At 45.5% G+C, this 16,650-nt stretch overlaps 1 protein-coding gene across 6 annotated transcripts in view; it reads right to left on the reverse strand.

Moving 5' to 3' along the window:
* SMARCC1 (SWI/SNF related, matrix associated, actin dependent regulator of chromatin subfamily c member 1) overlaps positions 1-16,650 on the reverse strand; it is a 94,322-nt gene that overhangs the window by 27,763 nt on the left and 49,909 nt on the right. For all 6 annotated transcript variants that reach the window (XM_054818352.1, XM_054818351.1, XM_054818353.1 and 3 more), the window contains 3 exons: positions 14,367-14,625; positions 13,536-13,697; positions 1,746-1,801 (listed from right to left, as the gene is read on the reverse strand). In XM_054818352.1, the coding sequence (XP_054674327.1) occupies positions 1,746-1,801; positions 13,536-13,697; positions 14,367-14,625 (477 nt within the window). The remainder of the gene's footprint in view (positions 1-1,745; positions 1,802-13,535; positions 13,698-14,366; positions 14,626-16,650) is intronic.

Consider the following 16,650-nt stretch of genomic DNA (forward strand, 5'->3'; position numbering starts at 1 on the left):
AATTTTAAAGGTTGGCTGCTACTTAAGCCCGTTTTAACAATCGTAACTGAAATCTGAATAAACAAAGTAAGTGCTATGCGGGACAAAGTCTACCAGATTCAGCAACCCAGGCCAACCTGGGTTCATCTGAAGGTACAAGAAATCCTGAACTAAGGTGACAGATAAGAACACGTTCTGCCTGCCGTGCCGCCCCATCTATTCCAGTAGCTTGTGTGTAAGTTTTAGATCCTTTTCAGCGCCTGCCAGGTTAATGATTTATACCGTATTCACCTATCCACACAGCTCCAAATTCTGTGGAACTCATGGTCACAACAGCATCCCGTGGCAATAAATGCTACAACTGAATTACATGCTACAGGAAGGTGCTTCTGTCCAGGAACTGGTGGGAGAGAGCAGCCTTCGCAAAACGGAATGTAAGTATTTCTCGTTAAAATCCAGGTGCCTTAACATAGTATTAACGAAATCAGCAGCAGCTTCATGCCTAAGACTGGAAGCATCCTTTTCACCTTCGAAATACTCCAAGCTGACCTGTATGTTTCTCATTTACTCTGCTCTACAGAACAATCCATCTTTTCAAACACTGACCAAGAAATCATCTACGCTTACATCTACCTAAGCGTACCCGACTATTTATCAGCAAGGCAGCAAAAGAACCATCTGGAAACAGAGCAAGAAGTAACATCAAGTCTATACACAGCAACCATCACGTTAGTTATACCTCATTCATTGATGAAGCAACACAGAGATACTGCCCGTTGCTGCAGACTCGATAAGCACCTACCACCAGTTATTTAGCAGGGTGATGTTCTAATTCCAGGATACTAGTTTAATTCCAGTTTAGGTGTGAAACAATCACAGTCGGTGTCGTTATTGTAGACTATCTGAAAAGAGGTCCTGTGTTTGTAGACATGGGGTTATCAAAGAGCCCCAAAGAACTGCATTCTTGTAGGCACTACCAACAGGTTGAAGGAATTAATTTCTAAATATCTGATCTTTCTGGGCAGGATGCATCACATCTAAGATCAGGAGTACATATACACACACCTATAACCAAGAGCTAGCCCAGACTTCTTGCAACGAGGAGTTTTATTGAGCAGCTCAGATTGGGGCACCTTCATTTAGTCAGCCGGATCTCATCCCCCCACATCCACCAAGCCGCACACGATCCCGCAGATCGAACAATCGGTAACTTGTACTCGCGATGCGGCTGGGGCAATTGTTTCACTTGGGTTCTCTGTTCAGCTCTGCACAACCCGCTCATTTCCCGGACAGCCGTAATCTCTCTGGTCTTGTCAGAGCTGAAAGCTGTGTTCAAATTTGGGAAGGCAAATAAAAGTTTTCTAGGGCAAGACTTCAAAGCGATGCTTGCTTTAGACCACCACAAGTCACGAGCCGTAACGTACCAATGTCCTTCCGCAACTTAAGTCTCCAATTCATTTGATATCGCCCAGTTTATGTTTCTCCCAGTCCCAATCTTTTTTCCTCAGGACTAAGAAACACCACCGATGTCTCGTTTCTTTTCCTGGGCAGATGGGAATGTCTCTGTATGGTTTGAGACTGAATCACTCAGAAGAAAATCGAACACTGTGGAGACTGAAAACTGCTCCCTATGGACAGACACACCCTGACCCATCAGGGTCACCCCACCATCACCTCCCTTTCTTACCAGGCATTTTAGGACGTAGTCATTCAGGTGTGTAAGAGCTGGAACTCTTTTCAGAACCAGCGTACTGAGCCAAGCTTACCTTCTCAGACTGTTGTCCATTTGTCTCCGTTTCCATCTTTTCTTCTTCGGCTCCATCTGAGAAAACAATGAAGTATTTAGAATTGCCATAACATCCGTTTCTTATACTCAACATTTATTTCAAGGTTAACAAAAATTTTCTGTTCTCCACCGACAGTGGTTTAAAGAAAGTCACACAACACAAACTCCTGGAAGACTAAAAGCTTATTACGCTAACGTTAGTTTAAAAAAAAAATTAAAATCAAGTTTGCTTGCAAATTTAACTGGTTTTTCTCTTTGGTCCAACAAGCAGGACAAAACATTAAGATATCTATGCTCTGCTGAAACTCCCAGTTTACCCATGTAGAAAGAAACCACCAAATCTATCAATTTTAGCTACCTAAAGGACAGTTCAATGCACAGTTCTGCAGTATTCGAGTCATACAGTAATTCCCATCTGTAAGTCGCAGTATTATACAGTGTTTTTCCCAATACAGCCAATTTGATTCTGGAGATGGTTGTCAGTTATGTGATTAACCTCAATTACGGTGCTGTCAGACTTGTAATTCCTCCTTAGCGCAAGATCCCCTGAGCTGCTTTCCATGAAAGGTCTATCCAGAGGCACTGTCACGCGCTGCAGGTCAACCGAAGATTTAAATTCCATTTTGCAGGTGGTGCAAACACCAGAATTCTCCAAAGCAGACTTCAAAATAATTATTCCAGCACCAGGGTAACATTAAGCACTAGCAAATTTGTTAAAGCACTAACACTGTTCTTAAACACTAAGGATCTTGTTATTTCTGGCCCCAAAACCGCCGGAGCTGAAGGCAGTGAATAGTTATCCTCCGCACTGGTTTGCCACGAAACCGTGAGCACTGAAACCTCGTTTCACACCCTGCGTATCTGCTGCTCCGCATAAAGACGACGACCAACTGGTTCTCCAGTCCTATATGGCTCTTTGTGCTGTTCCTCCAACACATTTCTCCCAAAAGCACTCTGCCATTGTATCCAAGCCCTCAATAATACATTCAAAGTGCGTGTTGGAGTCTGAACTGAACAATGAAGCTTAAATCAAAGAGACCGGCCCAAAGGTGTAGCGCTGTGGCAGATGGTCCTGGACAGTGCTCTCACTCAGACCTCAATCGGTTCATCCTCTTGCTTCCTCCTCAGCTGTAATATTCCAAGACTTGTGGGTTTGTACTGAAAAGTGGATCAATGAAATAATCCGAGTTAAACCCTAACACTTATTTTGCCTTCTCACTGGAAAAAAAAAAAAAAAAAAAAAGCAGCTCAAGAGCCCAAGTGGAGCTGCCTAGGTGCTAACCAAGGTACGAATCGCATTTCAGCAAAAAGCAAGAAAAGAACACAAGTTACCAGCTGAAAGCTCTGAAAGCTTCCCCCGCATCCGAAATACAGTCATCCAAACAAATAAGCAACAGAGCTGTGGCTGGATGGACACACTCCTGACAATGTTGTCACACGACAGCCTGCTCAACTCCCAGCTTTTTAAAACACTTTCCAAGATGTTTGAGAAACCAGAGCTGGAGTTGCACCTTCAGTGCTAAATGCTGAAGATGACAACGGCACTGGGTGAGCTCTGACTTCTCCCCAGTGGCTTCAGGCATTGCTGACAGACGTCGTAAGATGTGCAGGGCTCTCCGTAAAACCACCAGTTGAGTTCTCCGGGCAATAACAATTTCCTGCACTCCTCCAGGAGGTGAAGCCTCAACCTTACACCATGACCTGAATCTTCTGAGGAGTCACAGGAGACAGCCCCAGCCAATACTCCATACTGGAGTCATGAAGTACTTCCCTACGGAAAAAAGAAAAGTGTGCCAAGCATGTGCTCAGGAAGAGACCTCTACAGAGAGCAGCAGCAGCTCACCTACACAACTGCAGCCTCTGGTTCTGAATTGGTCATCAAAAATCTCATCTAGTGTCTCACCAAAGAAGTCTTCCTCTCCTCTGAGGTCAAAACAGAAGAGTACAAGTCATTTGAGAAACACTCATAAGAAGCTACAAGTATATCATAGAATCCTGGAATGGTTTGGGTTGGAAGGGACTTCAAAGCCCATCTAGTTCCACCCCCTGCCATGGGCAGGGACACCCTCCACTAGCCCAACTTGCCCAAAGCCCCATCCAACCTGGCCTTGAACACTGCCAGGGAGCCAGGGGCAGCCACAGCTTCTCTGGGCACCCTGGGCCAGGGCCTCAGCACCCTCACAGGGAAGGATTTCTGCCTCACATCCCATCTCCATCTCCCCTCCTGCAGCTTCAGGCCATTCCCCTTGGCCTGGCACTCCCTGCCCTTGGCACCAGCCCCTCTCCAGCTTTCCTGGAGCCCCTGCAGGGACTGGAAGGGGCTCTAAGGTCTCCCCGCAGCCTTCTCTTCTCCAGGCTGAACCAGCCCAACTCTCTCAGCCTGAGGTCTCCAGAGCAGAGGTGCTCCAGCCCTCGCATCATCTCCGTGGCCTCCTCTGGACTCGCCCCAACAGCTCCGTGTCCTTCTTGTGCTGGGGACCCCCGAGCTGGACGCAGCACTGCAGGGGGGTCTCCCCAGAGCGGAGCAGAGGGGCAGAATCCCCTCCCTCGACCTGCTGCTCACGCTGCTGGACACGCAGCCCAGGACACGGGTGGCTTTCTGGGCTGCCAGCGCACGTTGCCGGCTCATGGTGAGTTTAAATATCAATCTATAATATGAGCTATTTGGACACTCGGCAGGTTCTCGCACTGCCACGGATGCGTGGGTCTGGACAGCACCCGCTGCCTCTTACGCCTTCATATTCAGAACCCAGAACAAGTTTGCCAGATGCCCATAAAAACCTGACCTTGACCACAAGCACCTTCAGGTGCCTTTCCACCAGGCGTGAGAAGGCCTTGGCTTCAATACACAACTACGTGCTTCCTGCTAGTGCTCACAGTGGGTTTTTTTTTGGCTGACTAGACTGAGCTCTTCAGGCTTGTAACCTCTTATTTACTGTCTGTTTGGTGTTCAGACCGCTATTACAGAGATATCTGAAGAGTTCTGCCAAAACAGAGCCAGGCACCCTTGCGTTACGGATCGCTTTTTGAGTAGCAGCTGACCAGTTAATCACCCCAACGTCAGCATCTACAATAGAAGACTAGCCTAACTGGTATACAAGTGAGACCAAAATGGGGAAGGAAAAAGGAAATAAAAATAAATAAAAAAAGCACAGTACCACGTGCTGGATGCATGCACCTCAAGAGAAGTGCTTTAGCAGCAGTTAGTACATTCCTGCGCTTCGGACGCATCTCTCACCGCTAACCCTTCATTAAGTTATTCCTTTACAAAGCATTTATTTAAAATGTTCCTACTAACGACACCAAACCTCTGAAATAAGCAGATAACAAGCAGCATATTGATGGAGAATACCATGAAGGTGTCTGAATAAAGTATTACTTCCTGGTATTTTGCGTAGGCGTTGTTTAAAAAGTCCAAGAAATCACGATCTATTTGCAGCATCCGGCTGTTGCGCAAGAACAAGAGGGAAGTGTCAGCACAATCTCGTACTCCTTGTCTAGGATCTCTGACCCGCGAGAACAAAAATTCTGGTACAATTTAGTGTACAGAGGCATTAGAGAAGCTTATTTAGATCATGGACTCCAACACATGCTGCCAAACCAAGATAAAACTCTTGGTGAAAAGCCCTGATCCATCTCTAAGCTTCTGAAGACATTAGCTGGTGTTGGGCGTTCATTTTCTGTAATCCTTATCTTACCGGTAATTCCTGGGTGCTGCACTGGAGGAAGACAGATGTACACAATGTCCGGCTTTAGTAGCAACAGTTCTCTACAGAAGCTTTTACAAAAGTCTCTTCCATACATAGAAAAACATACTAAAAGGTCTGATTGAAAGATAATGGTTTTCCTCTTGGCTTATTTTAAGATGATAAACCTACTTCTCTGAAGTATCTGCCACCATAATTCAATTTATGGAGACTGGGGACATACCTCCCCAGAAGTTTTATCTCAGAGTTGGGATTCAGTCACCCAATAATGTCACTGGGGAAATCTAGATTAGATTTGGCCAGACAGCTATTTCAAGCCTAGAAGCAGAGCTCCAAACTGGGCTTGAATACAAAGAAAGCTTTATTCTCCTCTACCCCAAAAACAGAGAGAGAAAGTGCAGAACACCCCAAGCGTGGTTGGGTCGGTAGAATGGAAGATCATGAGCTCAAACTAGGAAAATACTGCACAGCAACTCACAGATTTTCATTCCGGCACAGCTTAGCCCAAACACCAAGAACTTCCAAGATTCCTAGTATTGGGATACAGTGTGATTGAAAGAAAAAAGTCTCTTATTTTGTATAAACAACCCAAAACTTAACTACAGGGAGAAGTGGAGCAATTTTGAAGTTCTGCTTCCAGCAAAACCCCAAGTCAGAGTGAAACAGGTCAGAAAAGCTCTAGTCTGTGGACAATTTTAAGTCAAAACCGGGAGACATCTGTCTCTTTAAAGCTCACGACTTGATAATTTGTTCATTCTTCTGGAAGATGAGAGCCTGGAGCACAGGTTCTCCAGCACAGAATCAGGCTGAGCAGAGACTCAAGTCTCAGCATCCTGTACCAGCAGCAAGTATCTCGACCGTGGGGCTACCATCTCATCTGTCGAAGGCTCCTAGTCCAAAGCAGTTCTCCCAGAAACCTGCAGCTTCACGTTTATACTCTGAGAGGGGAAGAATTCCCTCAAAGGTTCTTGCCACACAACTACACATGAGTTGCTCAGGAACGCAAAACTTCACAGGTGACAGTACTCCTTGCTAGACTGAATCACGCCAAGAAAGCTGTAAGGCAGTAATCATCTAAGTTGCTCCTATAAAATGCCATAAAGTCCTGCAAGACACAAACTTTTCTGCTTTACTCAAAAAGTCAGTTTGTTCTTGAGTCTTTTAGGTAAGACTGATCTGCCTTTCTACTCTAAACTCAATTTTTGATGTGGTGGGGTTTGTTTTCCGATTACAATGCACTTCAAGGTTTCCCATCTTCAGGTAAAGTTTTTCAGAAAAGCAGCATCCAGCAATGGGTGAGTCACTGTGGCAGTTACAATCACAGAATCGTTTGGGCTGGAAAAGACCCTTAAGACCACGGAGTCCAACCGTTACCCCAGCACTGCCCAGCCCACCACTAACCCATGTCCCCAAGCACCACATCTACACGGCTCTGAAATCCCTCCAGGGACGGGGACTCCACCACTGCCCTGGGCAGCCTGGCCCAGGGCTTGACAGCCCTTTGGGGGAAGAAAGGTTTCCTGATCTCCAGTCTAAACCTCCCCTGGCACAACTTGAGGCCGTTTCCTCTCGTCCCATCGCTTGTTCCTTGGGAGAAGAGACCGACCCCCACCTGGCTACACCCTCCTTTCAGGGAGTTGTAAGTTGAAGACACCAGCACAGGATGACTTTGTGTAGCCTTACAACACACTGCACGTCAAGCATTATCATAGATTCTAAGTGTTCCCCTATTCACTCTCTGCAAGTATTGGGGCAAGTTTTATTAAATATTCCTTTTTTATTTCATAGAAAAGTTTGGGTTGGAAGGAACCTTTAAAGATCATCCAGTTCCAACCCCCTTGCCACGGGCAGGGACACCCTCCACTAGCCCAGCTTGCCCAAAGCCCCATCCAACCTGGCCTTGAACACTGCCAGGGAAGAGGCACCCACAACCTTCTGGGCAAATTTGTAGACCAATCTGTAGACCATGGTAAGGGCTGTCAACCACCTCCAGCTGCAGAGAAAGTTCCACAGCAAATGGGACAACCCCTTTAGAGAAAATTTTCTCAAAGGAAAAAAGCCCATAGAGCATCTCGCAGTAGGGAAAACTGCCCTTGGACTCTCCCTTGCGTCATAATACATTTGAGAGAGACCTTCCAAAACAGCGTTCTTTTATATTACGCAGGGACACGTTCAGCTACAAAGAGAGTCAGAAGGTATGTATGTGTGACAGTAAGATTATTGCAAACATCCTGATTTAACCTAGGTTTTCTAGTCCTGGCTGTAGTAATAAATGTTATTTTAAAATTAGGATGACAACTTTAGGCAGGTTGTAGTCAATGGTTTTTGAAAACTGTTTGCTTGTATTAGCTACTAAGCCCTTATTTGCAGTGACAGTGCTATGCCTCTGCGGCTCCCACCGACAGAAGCCATTCTGCGCTTGTGTACATTGAGGGGACCAGGCTGAAATCCTAGATATGTAAGGAAAAAGAAAATTAGAGCTATCAATTATTAGTTTGGGGGTTAAATACGTTTACCCAGGATGAAGCAGGCTTTTCCTTTTAAGTTACAGACTGCTGGAAGTACCTCAAAACATTTAAGAGTCCTGTAAAAATTAATCTCCAATTCAAATAGGAAAGGACCAGAAAAAACCCAAAACATTTCTGACCTTCTGCACGAGAATGCCAGAAATGACTCCTGCCTCTCAGTTCGATACAAACACAACCGTACTGATTTTCCTGCATGATCTAATAAGGTTAATGAAAATATATAACTGACAATGCAAACAGGAATTGATTTGCTGGAGATGCATGTCCCTATTACGAAAGGGGAAGACTTAATTTAAATGAGAAAGACCCTGTAATCCCTCTTCCATGGCACCAACGATGCTCTTTAACCCTCTTTGCCAGGTTTGGCATTGTACCTTGCAGGCTGTGGGCAATCAAATTATCGGGATTTCTTAAAGCAGCAAGAGGCAGATGGTTGAGAGACACCACAAGACACCTTTCAAGAGGGAGAAGCCACCTGCAGACGAGGAAACATCGCCTCTCCATGCCCTTCTTCAAACCTGAAGCACCAAGTATTTTCCGTCTCCATGGAAGCTTGTTCTGTCTTGTGTCCTATCACCAAGAACACAGAGCCCCGTTTTCTAATACATGAAGAACTTATAACTGACTTCTGATGAAGCCCAGAGACTTTACGGAAAAGTTAAATTGACTTTAGGTCGACAAGTAAAATGATAAAATATTTCACGGTAGGAATTTACTGCATTACCGGCAAACAGACACCTGCAGCGTAAGCAGATACAGCACCTCCACTGTCATCAGAGGAACAATAAGCAAAACCCCACATATAAACGCACGGAATCACTAGCGTGAGCTTCAGCTCAGCAAATAGTTTAAAGACACCCTCAAGACACCCTGGTCTCCTTTGTTTTCACCAAGGCAACACACAGAACCTGCCAAAAGTCAGGCTGGAATATTAATATTTGAGAGGAAATATGCCACAGCTATGGAAAAATCCTGGGTCTGAACATGATAATGACATTATTATCTAAATCATAATTTACATTTTCCCCACTAAGTCAGGACTCCACAGCCACCAAAGCTTCCTCTGTTTCTGCTTCACACAGCTCACAGGCAAACAGCACAACAACCAGGTGGGCTTCCACGGAGAAGGTCCGAGAGTCCACAGAAAGCTGCTGCAGCTCTCGTTCGTGCGAGCTGCACGAGTCCGTCGCAAGAGGATCGATGGGCTCAATCCTCCAGCGGCACAGAAGTAGCTCACAGACACCTGGGCACACGCAAAGTGACTGAAGTACTCGGAGCGTGCCCGTTTTAGCAACGCTTGCATTATTTCAGAGTTAAAGCACACCCTGGAGACCATGACAGAAAGCCTCCTGCCAAAAATGAAGGAAAATAACTTCTCGTGTGTATGTATACTTGCGTGTAGTGTTCTAGTACGCGTATTTGAGAATGCTACAGTCGTCCATAAAATGTTAAATTTAATCATTCGAGTCACTTACAGCTGTAGCAGAGCCAGTAGCTCAGACCACCATTCCCTCAGCGTTCACTGTCACAGACGAGCTACAGCGTGAAGCACCCGTACACGTGTGCCAGTGGAACTACTCTGAGTGAAATACCTGTTAGAATAAAACCTAAAGCACACGTTACTGCCTCCAGCACAGGCACCTGGGAGACCACCTCGTGCGTCTTTCAGTGCCCGTACCTGCAGCCAGTGCCGCTAATCGCCGTTGGAAAGCCATTAAGAAAGCCCACATACTCAGTGGAGGCGTAATTAGAGCTACTAAGTACCACAGGCTGGATATTGCCCTTCTCTGGAGCTTAACCACAAGCCTGAAGAGCCAGCATCCCTGGGTTGTTCTCCTCAAGTCACTTGGACTACAACAGATGCAGAACATCTTCACCTACCGGACTCCGTAACCTAGCGTGGGGCACTACCTTGAAAGCGAAAGACGATGTCTACCGTCTGAACCACCTGAGCCTCCTCTTAACTCTGCTGAAGCCTTACTACAGCAATTTAAAAGGAACCATCATCAGCTTTTAGAAAAACCAACAACGAAGACCTAAGAGGAGATTCTTGGATATTAACGTAAGCTCCTGCAATCTGTTCCAGTCGTGCTTTCCCCTTCCGCGTTCCACATTGCCTATAATTCACCAATATTAAAGAGTTTTTAAACTATTACAGAGCTATGATATATTTTATTTCTAAAATATAACAACTGATGAATTTTAATTATAGCATGGAACCCTAAGTAGATATTTTTAGTTCTCCGTAGTGACATTTAGATATAAAACTTCAGGTCTGGCCATGCAAACGCACAGCTCCATTTCAGGAGTCGCACACGACAACGCCGCACGTCAACGTATTACACACACCTCTGCGAGCGCAAGCTATGGACTCCCCCGCGCCCTCCAGGGCAAAGCTGTTTTGGAGGTGGAAGGCACCGCAGATTGTTGAGTGACCCAGTTCACTCTTGCCGAGCAGCTCCCCCAGGGAGAACCATCTGCTGTTGTCCTAATTTATTCCATTAGTCACAGCCCAATACAAATCGCATTAACAGGACAGCATTACTTAGAGAACTCACCGCACAGCTCATTCAGAAATAATCGCATTCTGGTCATCTGCTCTCCAACTCCCCACGTTAAATGACAAGGACTTCAAAAATCTGTCTGCAACTTGTGTGCAAATTCTCCTAGAGAAAGGGCTAACCCACAGAGCAGCGATGTCACCAGCGAGGTAGCAACGGGAAACTTCCACGGTCGCACCGCAGGATTACGAATTAAGGCTCAAAGCAGCGTACGTGTTACAGAGGTCCTTAACGCACCTCAGTGACGCCCGTACTTGGAGAGCATGGAAAAGGGAAACGAAGCCTCAGTAAGAAAAAAATGTAACTTAAGCTGCGCTTATTTTAAAATAACTATCAAATTAAACTTAGTCCCAGATGGAGTCATGCCTAGATTCGTTTACTAGTAGACTTGAAAGTAAACCCCAAAGCCTTGCCCCTTCAACAGAGCTGTGACGCTTGCTGTCAGTTTGTGCAACAGAGCTTTGCAGAACAGGGAGAAGCAGCTACTCCAGACATTAGCGTTCCCTTTTCAGCACGTACTCCACATCTTCCCAAGGCACTGAGCTGCCTCAGGGGTGGCTTTCTGGGCTGCCAGCGCACGTTGCCGGCTCATGTGGAGCTTCTCGTCCCCCAACACCCCCAAGTCCTTCTCCTCAGGGCTGCTCTCCATCCATTCTCCACCCAGCCTGGAGTTGTGCTTGGGATTGCCCCGACCCATGTGCAGGACCTTGACCCTGGCCTTGTTGAACTCCATGCGGTTCACACGGTCCCACCTCTCCAGCCTGCCCAGGTCCCTCTGGATGGCATCCCTTCCCTCCAGCGTGTCGACCCACCACACAGCTCAGTGTCACCGACAAACTTGCTGAGGGTGCACTCGATCCCACTGTCCGTGTCACCGACAAAGATGTCAAACAGCGCCAGTCCCAATCCCGACCCTGAGGAACACCACTTGTCACTGGTCTCCACTTGGACATCGAGCCGTTGACCACAACTCTTTGAGTGTGACCGACCAGCCAATTCCTTATCCACCGAGTGGTCCATCTGTCAGATCCATGTCTCTCCAATTTAGAGACAGGGATGTTGTGTGGGACAGTGTCAAATGCTTTGCACAAGTCCAGGTAGATGACGTCAGTCCCTCTTCCCTTGTCCACCAACGCTGTAACCCCATCACAGAAGGCCACCAGATGTGTCAGGCACGATTTGCCCTTAGTGAAGCCGTGTTGGCTGTCACCAGTCACCTCGTTATTTTCCATGTGCCTGAGCACAGTTTCCAGGAGGATCTGCTCCATGATCTTGCCAGGCACAGAGGAGAGACTGACCAGCCTGGAGCTCCCCATGTCTTCCTCGTTTCCCCCTCCTCCTTAAAAGTGGGGGTTATATTTCCCCTTTTCCAGTCAGTGGGAACATCACTGGACTGCCATGACTCCTCGAATACGATGGATCGTTGCACAGCAGCTTCATCCCCCAGTTCCCTCAGGGCCCGTGGATGCATCTCATCAGGCCCCATGGACCTGTGCACCTTCAGGTTCCTTAGATGGTCTCAAACCTGATCATCTCCTACAGCGGGTGGTTCTTCATTCTCACAGCCCCGACTTTGCCTTCTGCCGCTTGGGTGGTGCGGCTGGAGCACGTGTCGGTGAAGACCGAGGCAAAAAAAGTCATTGAGTACCTCAGCCTTCTCCGTAACCAGGTCTCCGTTTGCCACCTGCCCTTGCAACAGAAGGACTGAGTGGTCTGTTAACTTCTTTCCTATTTAAAAAATATCTTAATGAGCTAAGTGTTACTTTTAAATCTAATTTAAAAGTGTAGTTTTTACAATGGACATTAAGTTCCATAAACAGTAAACGCGCATCTTCACACGTAAGAGTAGCAGTTGGTAACTGAACAGCACTAGAACAACACAGGTCCCTCACGATCCCATCACACAATTTGGCACCTTGCTCATGTCTCTAGATGGGGTGACAGCAGGTCAACTATGAGATGCCCAAGCACAGCCCAAATCAAACCTTCCAGTCAATCTAGATTACATTCTGTTCGGTTTTACCCAAAGCTGTACGTGTCTTTAAATATCTAGTCACTAAATTCACAAAAATGATTTGTGATGAGCTGAACAAAACAGCAGCCAACAATGCTGCAGAGAAAAATAAAGATCTACAGAGAAGCTGGTAGATCTGTATCAAACTCAAGAGGAGAAAGTCAGCAGGTCTGTAGCAAAATGTGCGCGTCTACTCCTTTTACTGTGGCAGGAGAAGCAAAATAGAGTTAAACAGGAAGAGTTTCACTTCACTGGGACTTGCCACAACATATGCTTTTACTCTCCACAGGAATGGATAAACAATTTGCACCCGTCAAAGTTGCAGATAACAGACTTTTTACCAGAATATCCACCGAATACTACAGAAAATAGCTCAACTGAAACGGAGCTCTAAGCTTGTTTGTACGGCAGCGTACTGTACAACCCCCAGAGCCGAGAACTGTGGCATCACGGTGTACCAATAAGATGTTCCTCTCCTGCTACCACCATGGTCAGCAACGTATTCAGAATACACGACCTACATGAAACTGGTTACCAACAGGTGTGATACGACATTGTAGATTCAGCTGCAGCACAAAGGGCCGGTAAAACTCAGTTTGCTTTATTGTAACTATACTGCTAGAAAGGCAGCATCCTCTAACTGCTCTAATCCCCGCAGAATTGGCATGAAAGGTTCTGCTCTGGTATTTTTGGCCACTCAACTCTACACATCCTAAGCAACGGCATTTCCACGTAGTCAGAGCAGGAAAACAAATTTCTAAAACGAAAGCTGGTCTTAAGTTCATTAATTCAGTGTCAAGAGTTAAGAATCCTGCAGCAAGCAGAAGCGCAATGACCTGTCACGCTCTCCTTACCCGCGATTCCCATCTCGTATCGGAGGCAAACTTACGGTTTGAGTCAGAGGAAAATGCCTAAGGAACCTCATCTGCAGAAATTTCTGCATTTTGATGGACAGCCTACCGATTTTCTCTGGCTCATCTGGACCTGTTCCGGCAATGCAGCTGCTCTCCAGTCCGTATGTTGGATCCACCTTCCCAGAGGCTCTTGCTGCTTCCTGTACTTTCTTCACATGAGCTTCAACGAGCTCCAGCGGTACCTCCTCTCTGACTCGAGAGAACTCCTCTGTTAAAAATTACACAGAAAGTGTTATATTGGGAGGGTTTTAAAGCAAATTAGAAATTACTGCTTTCTCAGATCAATAAATCTCATGACAAATTCTCAAATGTGTAAGTTCTTTCTTTTCACATTAGGTAGTTAATTTTCTCTCTCAAATGTGGTAGGGAAGAGTCTCTTCCCAATTATGTAAAATTGTCTTTTACGTGGAAAAATAAGGAGAAAAGTGAAAGGCACTATCTAATCAAGTTTCTTAGAGGACACATATACCTGGCAGATAATTTCACACAGCAGAACAGGAAAACTGGAAGTTTAGCGTTGTGCATTTACGCATAGCTAAACTAACGACAGTGGTCACAGTAACACCAACTACTAGGCGGTGCTTGCAGACCCTATCAATAGTCGGTGAGCACTAGAGGGAAATGCAAGCCATCTGTAGACATTCAGCGGCCTTTAAGAACTATTCTGACTTGCCTGTAAAACGGCAGTTTCGGTAACAACAGAACACAAACCTGGGTATCAGTAGACCTGTTTTCTATATACGTGTAAATTTGGGTTTACAACTCGTTACCCAGCCTGAAGAAACTCTAGAAACAGCCGATTTTAAGAGCAGACTAACAGAGAGCAAAGTTGTAAACACAAAGTGAAAAAAAAAAAATTGCCGGGGCAAACCCGTACCTAAGGCGGCCTTCGCTGCGGCTGACGCCACCCGGGGATCCACCACCGATGCCAGAAAAGCCACGGTACTCATTACCGGATTGCCAGACTGGCTGAAAGGTACGGGCTGGTAAGCCAGAGGGCCCAGGGACGCATCGGAGTTCTCCAAATAGGGGTCTTCGATCGGGAGTCTCAGAAAATGAAGAATGCACTCATCTTGGGTACGGCTCCCAACGTGCTCTGAGACTTTGTTCCAGTCATCTTTGTACATCTCCAGAGCCTGCAAAAGATGAAAATCGTTGTATATACATTGACTACTCTGGCGGAAAACCCCCTTACTTTATGCAATAATATTTTCAATACTAGTTATTTTGGTGATGAAACAATAAATCAGGATCAGACAACTATTTAAAATCGTATTTTTTCTGGTAGCAAAATTATTCTGCATAGGAAATATGAACATCTCCCTGGGATATCAGTTAAATTTAAGCTGCAAGGATCATCACATGAGATGCTGTTCCTGTAGCAAAAAGAATGGTCAGAAGATTTACTAATAATATTTGCATAGTTAGTGTTTCCCTGTTTTGCTTTCACATGAAAAGCTTTACAGAGAAGTAAGTTTGCTTATCCTACCAAGTCTCACCAATTCTTTTAACTCCCATAACTACTTCCCCTGAGGGCACTCTTGTGTTCTCTCATTTGTGTCTTAACACACTAAGCGCTTCAGGGCAGGAACAGGATTTATTTCACACACATACGCTAGCCATGATGGTGAACTCCAGTTTGCAGATCCAACAGATGTTATGAAAATGGAAGAGCAGCAAATCAATATACCAGGGAAAAGAGGAAAATATATTCTGTATCACAAAGCCAGAAGAGATCAGTTCTCTAGCAACTGTTAACCAATTTGATTTTTAAGTTCAGGTTAACAAATCATTATTATGTAGGTAAGCCACCTGATAAAGTAAGAATTTCCAGATTAAATCAAAGATCTTATAATTTGGTTAAGAAAACTCAACAAAATTTAATGACAATGAACTACCGAAGCCATAGAATAGAATCACAGAATCATTTAGGTTGGGAAAGACCTTTAAGATCGAGTCCAACCATCTCTGCACCAGTTGTTTAAACACTAACAAATGACCACTGCAAAAACCCAAAATGGTAGCCTAATAGAGTATTATCCTTTTTTTTTTCCCCCCTGAAACCTGTTTGTTTAGCTATTTAAGCATTTGGACAGCATACAATAAGAGTTAAGTATCCTCAACTGCTAACTTTCACATTACTGAGATGATTAATGGTCCAGTCACCTAGGAGAAAAAAAAAAAGGTAGCTTGACTTTTCCGCCAAATACATTAAACTTAAAAATGAAAATGGGATCGACAATTCCAAGGGCGTATCAGGAGCCTTCTGAAAACAGTACTGGAGGCCTGAGCAAGGGTGGTAAACACCTTCCTATTTATCTGAGTTGCAGGTATCTGTCAGATAACACGATGAGGATACATCCCACACGTCTGAGCAGTACACACAAGAACACCAAGTTAGTATGCTGCGTGGTTCAGCAGAGTTACTAGTGACAGGTAGAAGTTATTGTATACGTGATGGTTGCGCATTAAGACATTCACCTGCACGACTATGTGTAAACCAGTCTTTTCCATCAACACTTAAAAAATATTTTTTAAAAAAAAATCTCCAGGAGTTCCTGAACATACCGTTTTCTTCACAGCAGTTCTGGAGGAAAAGCGGTTTAGCGTTTTTGCAGCTAAGCCATAAGCTGTGAGAATTCTTGCCAAAGTGGTCTGCCTGAACAGGAGCCTCGGGCATGTCACGGATCAGTTGGGGAAAACACAAACTGAGTAGCATTTTCAAAGATGTGGAAGTAGACTAACTGAAAGGACAGATGAGTTAAATCCAAACGTGTTAGAGATCCGACAGGCACTGAACAAATTGGAGAAAAAAAAGACCAAGTTGCCTGCAGCGGGTGGAACCTTTTAGCCCCTGACGTGAAAGTGATTTAAGGCTTTACCTGGTTGTTTTAAGTCTCTCCCTCTCATAGCTAGGTCTCACTGCTTAATTTGGGTGGGGAGGGGGGAAAAAAACCCCCAGTTTATCTTCAGAAGGGCACCAGTTCCCTGCTCCTTCCCTTAGAACGCTGGGTGAATACCAGACCACAGGAACGCTGTGCTCCAGCAGAGCTCAGCTGGAAAGAAAATACAGGGACTGTCGAAGCCCATGAGCTAGACACCACGCAGGGTTTTGAAAGCTCAAGGGAAAGAATAATTTGGTTTGGGAATGAGCAAAGGAC

The sequence above is a fragment of the Grus americana genome, chromosome 2 (genome assembly GCF_028858705.1).
Source record: "Grus americana isolate bGruAme1 chromosome 2, bGruAme1.mat, whole genome shotgun sequence".
Classification (NCBI taxonomy): Eukaryota; Metazoa; Chordata; class Aves; order Gruiformes; family Gruidae; genus Grus; species Grus americana.